Source organism: Drosophila hydei, unplaced genomic scaffold, assembly GCF_003285905.1.
Source record: "Drosophila hydei strain 15085-1641.00,03,60 unplaced genomic scaffold, DhydRS2 tig00008122-arrow-pilon, whole genome shotgun sequence".
Lineage (NCBI taxonomy): Eukaryota > Metazoa > Arthropoda > Insecta > Diptera > Drosophilidae > Drosophila > Drosophila hydei.
In genome coordinates, this window is record NW_022045833.1 from 3,999,807 (window position 1) to 4,010,729 (window position 10,923).

The 10,923-nt window shown below is 41.7% G+C and overlaps 1 protein-coding gene across 1 annotated transcript; it reads left to right on the forward strand.

Annotated features, from left to right (window-relative positions):
- Positions 1–4: 4 nt before the first annotated feature.
- Positions 5–10,923, forward strand: LOC111597662. The gene is made up of 10 exons (XM_030225093.1): positions 5–76; positions 964–1,483; positions 1,555–1,662; positions 2,132–2,265; positions 6,562–6,733; positions 6,859–7,038; positions 9,265–9,762; positions 10,010–10,187; positions 10,259–10,637; positions 10,702–10,923. The coding sequence occupies exons 1-10, from the start codon at positions 5–7 to the stop codon at positions 10,918–10,920; spliced, it is 2,460 nt and encodes an 819-aa protein (XP_030080953.1). The 3' UTR covers positions 10,921–10,923.

A 10,923-nucleotide genomic window follows, 5' to 3' on the forward strand; every position in this document is an offset into this window, starting at 1 on the left:
AAAGATGGGCTTGAATAGTTTGCCCAAACGCATTATGTTGCGGCGGCGCGATGATAACGAGCTGCTCAATCTAAAGGTAAAGTGGCTGCAATGAAGCAATTACACTAGACAACATGGATTTGTGTGTAGCTATGAGCTATGCAGCTGGGTAAATAAGATTGTGATGAAGTGTGAGATGCCCGAAGAGTTATTTATATTTATGAGAATTGCATAGAAGGCATCTTTCCTTAAATATAGCTAGCGTTAAAAATATGAATCATTGAGAATCGAGAAGCGAATATAGAAGGAGATATAAGAGGGAATTAGGAATTTGAAGATTAGGTGACAAAGAGAGATGGCTGAAAGAATTTTTGAATTGATGAGAATCACATAGAAGGATACACTGTTTAAGAAATTCAATATGGGATGAGAAAGCGCAAGAGCTATAGAGTTTGTGAAAAAAATAGAGCGAGAGGTTCTTAGAATTAATGAGAATCACATAGAAGGCTGCACTATTTAAAAAAACTTTTCATTAAGCTTTAAAGTTTAGTAGAGAGAATAACATAATATACACTGAGTAACAGAGCACATAAACATGCATCTGTAATTATGTATATGGATGCAAGCACTTATTTCTAATATATTTATGAAAGTTATTTACCATATTACAGTAGGGTCTATAATTAAAGATTGTGTAAAAGTTCTTGTAGTCTATTATAATAGATTGTGCAAGAGTTCTTTGAAGCGGCATAACTATCCTGATGTATTTTTCAAGAGTTAATTTCAAAACTCATCAAGTGCACAGCGTGTGAGCCAAGTTAACAATAAGACAATTGAAAATATTTGTTATGGAAAAACTAGTTTTTCACAGTTTTTCTGCTGCTATTTTTTCTGTGTCTGTGAATTCTGTGTGCCCAATGCCATCATCAATTATGATGCTGCCGAGTTATGTTATTGACTAATCTGTTATTCTATCATTTCTAGCCGGAATGTGGATTGCCGCGCATAGCGCAGAATACGTTGCAGAAGCGCATCATTGGCGGCAGACCGGCACAGTTTGCAGAGTATCCGTGGCTGGCGCACATACGCATTGCTGAGTATCAGTGCGGCGGGGTGTTGATATCGGCCAATATGGTGGCAACGGCGGCGCATTGCATACAGCAGGCCCAGCTGCCCGATATAACCGTGTATCTGGGCGAGCTGGACACACAGAATCTGGGGCACATACAAGAGCCGCTGCCCGTGGAGAAGCACAGCGTGCTCCAAAAGATAATACATCCGCGCTTCAACTTTCGCATCACACAGCCGGACCGCTATGACCTGGCGCTGCTAAAGCTGGCCCGGCCGACGGGTTTCAGCGAGCACATCTTGCCTATATGCCTGCCGCAGTATCCCATTCGGTTGGTGGGACGGAAGGGATTAATCGCCGGCTGGGGCAAGACGGAAGCGCATATGGGTCATGCGGGCACCAACATGCTGCAGGTGGCCAGTGTGCCAATCATATGTGAGTACAGTATAGACACAATATGACCGACACTATTATCATTGACATTATTGACTTTACTCTATGCACAGCCACCTTGGATTGCGTGCGCTGGCATGAGAGCAAACAGATCAGTGTGGAAATCAAATCGGAAATGTTTTGTGCCGGTCATTCCGATGGACATATGGATGCGTGTTTAGGTGAGATAGATCTTTGTTGCATACTTTTAGGCGACACATTAACAGAGCGCTGTTAGTGACTTAGCAGAGCTGGGAGGAGATTAACAGAAGCCTGTGGACTTTTTAATGAATTTATTTGTCGGTAAAGAGTAAACTAGAAAAATGTTGATAGATCGGGCAGATAAAGGTTTATATATATATATATATATATATATATATATATATATATATATATATATATATATATATATATATATATATATATCATATATATCATATATTAAAGTTTCTGTCTTATACGATAAACAAGAAAGTTATTGAATTATGTTTACTAAGTACATTCTTCTAAAGAAGAGCGCTAAGAATATCTAGGATAAACCACTTAGAAGAGTATCTAAATTTTAATAATGCAAGGACTCTTACATACATACATATATAGGCCAACCTCAAAATATATATATAATAAAATTAAATTGATTGCATTGCACAGGTGACTCGGGCGGTCCGCTGGTCATCAAGGAACATGGTCGCTTTGTGCTTGTGGGCATTACGAGCGCCGGCTTTGGCTGTGGCGTGGATCATCAGCCAGGCATCTATCACAATCTGCAGAAGAGTCTGCGCTGGGTGGAAGACGTTGTGGCGCACAATGAGCCATAGGGCCTAGAGCTACAACAAATCATGTGGCAGACTGAAATGGGCTCCGACTCCCCGTGGACGTGGCAGCGCAATCTCATTAGTTTATGGCGTCTAGCATTAAGCAATGGCCTGTGCAATGACAACGACACCAACAGCAGTAGCAGTAACAATATTAACAGCAACAAATATGAAATAACAAATTACAATTTATTAGATATATTAAATATTATTATGTAGCTAATGTAAGTGGGTTTAGTTGCCTTATTTGTGTGGGTGCTTGGGTGGCTTAACGAACGACCTTGAACGATGGTTGCAACTGTGCATTGGGAATTTTCAATTGAAATTACGCACTTTACAGCACGTAAAACAACAGCAACAATAACAATAAAATTTGCTTTGTTATGTCATTTGGCATTCGCTGTGCTGGCCCATTTCCCATTTAGTGTTCGTCGCTGCTGCTGCTGCCATAAATGGCACAATCAACTGCTTTCAACTCAACAAACAAGCAGCTACAGCAACAGCAACAACAACAACAATAGCAACAACAAACAGAAAATAATCATAATTTGTACATTAAACACATTAAGACTGGGCCAAGTCAGAGACTCGAGTCGAGTGTCATCTGCCAATTGCCCAATGCTAGCATTTAAATTATGTTACGTTCGCCTTAGATACCCTAGAGCCATAAGAAATGGGTTGGAAGGGTGTGCTAAGCGTGTGAAAGTAAATCTGATGACAAGCTGATAACCTATATGAATGGGAAAATATGCTTATGTTTGCTTTCTGTTAGGAGCTTTTAGATATATATATTTCCAACTTGAAAAAATTGATTTTGGTTTAAGGTTATTATTAGTGTAGGGTGTATACAAATATTAATTTACATAAGTTAGATCGAATTCAATAATTTAAGAAATATTAATTTCTGTTTATAAAATTCTCTCCGGAAATAATAGATCAGCTATTATTATTATTAAACTAAGAAACCTACAAAATATAAAATCCATTTTCTATTCACCATTTTCATCTTCATACCCAAGCTAGCGCACTCTCACTTTATTTAGTTACAGTTCATTTTAAATAACAGGGTATCTGCTTAGTCATGCATCAATGCTCTATAATTTTGAATAGGATTGTTTCATTGTCTAACAAATTGATTGTCTTTCAAGTCTGTCATCAATTTTGTGGCCAATTATTATTCAATAGTTATCCATGAACTCATCAAATTGACTTTGGTTCCCAACCCCCATCAATTATTTGAGCTTTATTCGTTTTGATGGCTTTTCAATTTTTCCGATGCGAGTAAAAAAGCGCATTTGGAGTGCTGATGCAGGGAATTTTTCACGCTTGAGAGATAAACTCGAAATAAGATGTGCGTTGTGCGCGCGTCGTTTTTGCTTTCGCTTGGCTGCCCTGGGTTGCCAGAGAGCCGCGTCTGCTGCTGCTGGTTTTTCCTGTTGCAATTTGTACAATTTGTTGATTTTTCTTTTCGACTACAATTACATTTGGCAGCCCACTAAATTGGTGGCAACATGTGAGGTGCGAGTAAGACAATTTAACTTCCTCTTGTTTCTCATAGCCACTGGCTCTGTGAGCTCTAAATTTGACATTAGTCATGGCAGCAACAGCTAAGCGACATGCGACATGCAATTGCCAAGTGAGCGACAAACGTTGTTGTCTCTGCTCAGAGGCCACGTCTTGTTTTGTCTGCTTCTTTTCACTTTCGATTTCGATGCGAGTGTAACTCTCCACACACACGCACACTCGAGAGTCTCCGTTTCACACTCTTTGGCGCATATTACTCAATAGCGAACGTCTCTGCCGTTGCTCAGCGCCGCTCGGCGCTGCTGTGTGCGTGTTAGTGAGCGTGTTGATGGCCTTTTTGATTTTGAATTTGTCAGCCAACTGTTTATTAAGTGTTTTGACGTTACCGCAAACTGTTCGCAAACGCAAAGCCCACCGCAAGGCAGTCAGACACAGAAAAAAAGAGCTCAAAACAACAGCAAACCACAACGAAAATTTCGAACGAAGCCCAAAGAAAAAGTGCGTGACGCGTACAAAATATGTTAAAATATTAAAATGGCCGCGAAATAAATGCATTGGGTCTTATTGCCAAATATTAAGTTAAATGGGCTGCGCGAATTTTATTTAATTCAATCTTAACTGCCAGCCGCCTGCTATGCAAACGAGCGATTATTCAATCAAAAACTCGCGCCGCTACGTGAATTAAGTGAAACACACAATTGCACAAAATCGCAGACAAACAAGGTAGCAACAACAACAGTAGCAACAACAAGAGCAGCAGCAACAACGACAACAATTACAACAACTACAACGAAAGTATTGCAAAATGCGCGCAGTTGCATGGCTGCTGCCGCTGCCGCTGCCAACGTCACTGCTGCTGCTGCCAGCTCTACTGCTCGGCCTATGCCTGTCTCTATGTGGTCGCCTGGACGCCGCTCACAGCAGCTACAACTCGGTATACAATGCTGTGATTACGCCGGAGCTAAAGGAGGCCATTGACAAGGACTTGCCCAAGCAGGCAAAGTTCTTCGATGAACTCGACTGTAAGTATGCAAGTTTCTTACCCAAGTCTTTTGATTTGTAGCGAGTAGCCCAGATGTTTGACTTGTATGAGGCATAAGAGCATGAATAAATATGTAACTAGACCCGGTATAAGTTTGTCGCCTAACTCTTTAGTTTTTATATATATGAAAAATTAAATTATGTTACTCGTCCGCTAAACACGCATTTTAGCCAAATTGTCCACAGGCAAGTTCGCTGCCTAAGTCTTTTCTTTTTCCCATGCATTGCATTCCATTTTGCTAAAACAAGAGTTTCACACCTAGCAAGTTCGTTGCCTAAGTCATTCGTTTTTGGCTCAGTGAGTCAACAAACATGAACATGTGTTTCAATTACATAATTAGCATATTAGTTAACCTTGAGCTTAGCCATCGATACGGTGTCAAGTTCACATGATTCACTCCACGATTTCTACAGTACCAGAAATGAATTAAGCCAGGCGAAAGTAACTTAGTCAGCGCCTTTATGCGTGTATCTCGTGTTCTTGGCGTGCCCAACCAAGCTCTGAGCAGACTTCATTCATCTTGTCAGAATGCACAGCTTTAATTGGACTTTCCAAAATAAAAACTACAAAAAAACCAATTAGCCCGAGAAACGCACGTCCAAAGTTAAGAGCCACAGCTAAAATTTGAGTGGTAATTATTTACTCAGCCACAGCCGACATTAACATATGGCCCATTCTGCGCACCAACGAAAGCGCATTATGCTCCATTAAAACAATTAAAAGAAAATATTTATAACAAAAAAAAAAAATAATAGTAAAAACTTAAGCTAAAAGTAAGAGCTGCATATGATAAACAAAAGATATGGAGGCAAATATCAAATCATGCGCAAATTGCAGCACAAGTTCAATGGCACTCGCCATGTAATATAGAAAAAGCAAAAGTCTTTTTTTCTCTTATCTATATACATACCAGTGCAAGTCAAGAGCAGGAAAATCAACTGCAATTAACGACAATTGCAGCGCTTGCCGACATTCGAAAGTGTTAAACAACAACATGTTATATGCCATAGATTATAGATTATTTGTGCAGAGAGCAGTCATAATAGAGCAGCTACCAAAAACCTTGACCAGAAAAGACAAAAAAAAAAAACCTAAGCCAAAAATAAAACAGAAAGAAAAAACGAAATCAAAGCTAAGACTTGGCCGCTCGGCAACATGTTGCTGAGCGCCGCTGCAAACATGTTGCTGTTGCTCTTTCTTTCAAGCCTCTCTCGGCTTCAAACACCTTCGGCTCTGCTGGTGAAATGGCGAAATGCGAGCAAATGTCTTCGGCTGCTTTAACGCAGTGCAAACACAAAACTTTGGCTTAGTTCTGAGCTGAATTTCCCGACGTGCGGTCGATGTTTGAGACGCGCTGCGGTTTAGCCACGCTATACATAACGACAACAACAACGCCATCAACAACAATTTTCTTTTCGTGCGTCGTTGCGCATGCGTAGCTGCTGATATTATAAATAAAAGTGAAATCCTGCTCGAGTTTTTAATATATAATAATAATAATAATAATAAGAAAAGTGTAGCACAGGATAGCTACGCATGTAAAAATCAAAATCAAAAAGAAAGTGAACGCAGCAGCGAAACACTCGCGTCATAACAAGTGCTGTGCGAAAGTGAAAGTACGCGTTTGCCTGTCGCGCTCCTCGCCAGGAGTAGCCCCAGCCATGTCGCGTGCACGAACATATACGTATTATCGCATTAAGGATAAATGGCTGAGCCTGCTGCTCATCTATGTGCTCACACCCAACAGCGTGTGCGCTGTGGGCTATCCGACGGCACAGCAGGAGCATGACATGCTCATATTAGATGCGCTGTCACGTCGCAGCGGCACCGGCTATTACGGCGAGAACAGCGTCATGGAGATGCTATCCAGAAGTACAAACTCCACTTAAACTGCAACAATTTGCCTATTGACTTTGTCTCTGCCCCTCACATATACACAGTGTGTGTGAGTGTGCGTATTATCCCAACTAATGCCCATTATTTTGGTGTCTTTGCAGTGATACCGCAGTCGTGCCGCTTCCGTGGCCACAAATTCGAGTGCGGCCTGTCCATCTCGTGCGTCTTGGGCGGCGGCAAACCTCTCGATCTATGCTCCGGCGGCATGATCTGGTCATGCTGTGTGGACAAAGATCTCGATGCCGAGGAGAGTCCGCATGCGGCGCCGATCAACAATACAAGTGAGTAACAGTAACTAAGTTCTAATAGGTCCAATCTGCTTTCCCAGCGATCCGCTCCCCAACAAGCCCACCCCCAATTGAATTTACCATGCTTAGTTAGCTGTAAGAGCATTTGGCTGCTCTTTGGCTTGGCGAGCACACAAATTGCAAATTGCTGCGCTTCGACTTATGCAATGCCCTGTATAATAGCGCAATAAATTAGTTCGCATTTCGAAAATGACAACAAATTGCTCGACTTTGCCACACACACACACGCACACACAATCTAACATATGTCTGCAGGGGCAGATGTGCTGCAAATGCATTACTAAATTCCATTTGCTGCACTTTCAAGCAGTGGGCGCTGAACTGGAAGGTGTCAATGGTGTACCATTAAATGGGTCGTTCAGGCTGAAGAGCACACATAACTTACAGCGGAACGAATTAAATCGAATGAATTGGAAATTCAATTTAACTGAAATTTAGATGTTAGCTTTAGATGCAGATAGATTTTGTTGAACTGACTATACAAATGCGTAGGTTATAGAAAAGTTGATGTTGAATATGTCTTGAAAATCGAAATACATTTATTTTATATTGTATAGACCGCTAGTTAACAACTAGCTTTTTGTCTAAGATGGATTGTCTGTCTGTAGCAATTTTTTGAGTGGACTATTCAAAGCACCATTATGGCTTATCTGCCACAGTTTACATAAGATTGGATCCCTAAACAACGATTTTTATATTTATTTGTGGCAGATGAGATCTCTGAGCGCAGATTTTACTCAATATCTGTGTTTCAAGATCCCATCTTATGGAATCTGCCAATCACAAGCCATATCTATTTATTCCCTCCATGCTTTAGCCCCAGAATCGTCTAGATAAATGCCATGTTAGACATTTAACTTCACAAGAAAATTTGCCAAATTTTTACAAAAATTGTAAAATTAAATATTGAAAAAATAAAAAAAAATAAAACTATTATTACACATTAAAATTTCGGAACTGCCACAGCCCATTGCTGTTAACGCCTTGTCTGCTTGGTTGCCATTCATTTGCTGCTTCTTTTTTTCGCACTTCACATTTTTGGCTATAAATTTGATTTTATACAAATTCAATTACCACCAAGTGCATTCGCTGTATCGTAATCTTAGCCAACAACAAAACCAACAAGCAAGCACGCAGAGGCACACTTGCTTTAGCAGCCTGTTGTGCTCTGTTTAGTTTTCTAGGCTGGCCATAAAAATGTGCAGCAACAACAACTTAACTTAAAACACATTACAACATGTTGTAAATAATTCTAAGTGGAAATTTTTTAAGTAGCCCAATTTTAGCCCCAATTTTATGTTTTTAACATATTTTTCTCTTTTTTTTTTTGGGTAATTTTCCTAAAGCTCATAAGTAGCGAGTTCTGTTTTGCGTAGTCACTTTCTTTGGGGGAAAAGGTCTTCTGGGAATTTAAAGTTTTCGTTTCTGTTGTTTTTACTTCTGTCTAAGAGTCGCTCAAGTGGAACATTTTCCAAACCTTAGATGCGACAATGAAAAGACCAAAAAAAAAATCAACAAAAACCAAATCTGTTGCGGAAATAAACGAAGGTGAACGTTTTTGCATTTTAAAAGTGAAATTTCACGTTTGCTGCGCCTTTTGCCCAGAGCCTGCATCAAGCTTATTTTTTATTTATTTGTTTTTGGTTTTTTGGTGGGAAAAATCACAGCGCCCACAGTTACGGCATTTCGCTATGGCGTTTCAAGTCCAAGTCGAGAAACTCGGCCACAAACGAGTAGAAAATAAAAGCAGTGTTAATCAACTAGCGGCGTTCTGTTTTATTTGGATTTTCTTTTACCTTTTTTATTTATTTTTTTTTTTTGTTTTTTGAATTACGTGCGAAAAATTATCTCATACATTTTGGCTTTTGTTTCTGTCATGGACTGCGGTCAATTGAGTGTGCATGTATCTGTGTGTGTGTGTGTTTGTTAGTTGTGAATTAAATTTCGACTTCATTGGCTTTGGTGACATAATAAAGTCGTGCAGGGCGCTAGTCGTAATTGCCGGCTCAGTGGCTTTTTTATTATTACTTTTGCTGAAGTCTTTCACTACTTAAAGCGAATCACAGGCGAAAGTTGAACTCGAATTGAAAAGCTTCCCCAACAAACATACTCACACTCACAAATAGACAAACAAACATACTTAAGCGTCCGTTTGTGCATAGAGGAAAACTGCAACATCATCATGATTCTTACACACAGGTGACATAATACACTTGCACGACATTTATCCCGACTTGTCGCCAACTGCCAACAAGCCGGCACATCATCAGCCACATCACCAGACGCAACACAACAACAACAACAATAACGGCCTGTCAGCGGCCTCGTCAGCACGGCCGGCCTATCCCAGCCACGCCTATTACAGCACAAAGCGTCCATCGCTTTACAACGGCAATCCCTATAAGCCCACTTCCAACTCCGGCTCCGGCTCTAGTTCATCTGTACATCGTCCCAGCGTGTCGAGCTTAAATAGCTGGGAGCATGACTCGAATCATTTGGGCATCACCAATCATCTGGATAGTTTCTTTGATGCAGATGCACCGCCGGATGGCGCTGTTGCAACGCGTCCACCCATATTGCACGAGCCGCAGGCACAGCCATTCGCCGTGGGCAATGTGCTCGATCTGAATGCAGGCGAGGCGGTGGATGAGTATCAAAGTGGTGGCTACAACGACGGCAGCTTTCGTCCAGTGCCGGGTACTAAAAACCAATTCAACTGTACCAAAATCTATACTATCTAACTGTTATCACTATCTCTCTGTCTCTCTCTTTCACACTATGGTTTTCATTTCTCGCACCACTGCAAGTTTTCCTTAGTATGCACCACACAACAAAAAAACACTTTGAATCACAATCTTTATGTAGTTCTGCACCTTGCGCTGTTCCACTTTTTCCAATATTTTGATATTCTTCATCTAATCCTCTTTTAATTTATTCTACTCAGGCTGCGGCGAGGTGTTTTCGCGCACCAATCGCATTGTGGGCGGCCACTCTACGGGCTTTGGCTCGCATCCCTGGCAGGTGGCGCTCATCAAGAGCGGTTTCCTCACACGCAAACTGAGCTGCGGCGGTGCATTGATATCGAATCGCTGGGTGGTCACTGCCGCTCACTGTGTTGCCACGTAAGTAGCGCTGCCTAAGCTTAACATCCATCAAGCAACCACTCATGCACTTCTGTACATATTCATTATAGCACCACCAATTCGAACATGAAAATTAGGCTGGGCGAGTGGGATGTGCGTGGCCAGGAGGAACGTCTTAATCACGAGGAATATGGCATTGAGCGCAAGGAGGTTCATCCTCATTATAATCCCGCCGATTTCAAAAATGATGTCGCACTCATACGGCTGGATCGCAATGTGGTTTACAAGCAGCACATCATACCCGTCTGTCTGCCACCGCCCACCACAAAGCTGACGGGCAAAATGGCCACCGTTGCGGGCTGGGGACGTACGCGGCATGGTCAGAGCACGGTGCCCTCGGTGCTGCAGGAGGTGGATGTGGAGGTAATCTCGAATGATCGTTGTCAGCGTTGGTTCCGCGCCGCCGGCAGACGTGAGGCCATACACGATGTAAGTAAAGGAAAGGGAACTATATATATCAGATAAGTAATATCTTCTCTCTCTGCTCAATCAGGTCTTCCTCTGCGCTGGCTATAAGGAGGGCGGTCGTGATTCCTGCCAGGGCGACAGCGGCGGGCCGCTCACGCTTACGATGGATGGCCGCAAAACACTGATTGGGCTTGTCTCCTGGGGCATTGGCTGTGGCAGAGAACATCTTCCTGGCGTCTATACCAACATACAGCACTTTGTACCGTGGATCAACAAGGTTATGGCCAATGACAACAATGCGTGAATA

What these genes read in the sequence shown, in the direction of transcription:
- LOC111597662 (XM_030225093.1), top strand. Translation starts at nt 5, where the DNA reads ATGGGCTTGAATAGTTTGCCCAAACGCATTATGTTGCGGCGGCGCGAT. An exon ending in ACGAGCTGCTCAATCTAAAG is followed by an intron (nt 77 to 963) that starts GTAAAGTGGCTG and finishes TATCATTTCTAG; the next exon opens with CCGGAATGTGGATTGCCGCG. An exon ending in TGCAGAAGAGTCTGCGCTGG is followed by an intron (nt 2,266 to 6,561) that starts GTGGAAGACGTT and finishes TATCGCATTAAG; the next exon opens with GATAAATGGCTGAGCCTGCT.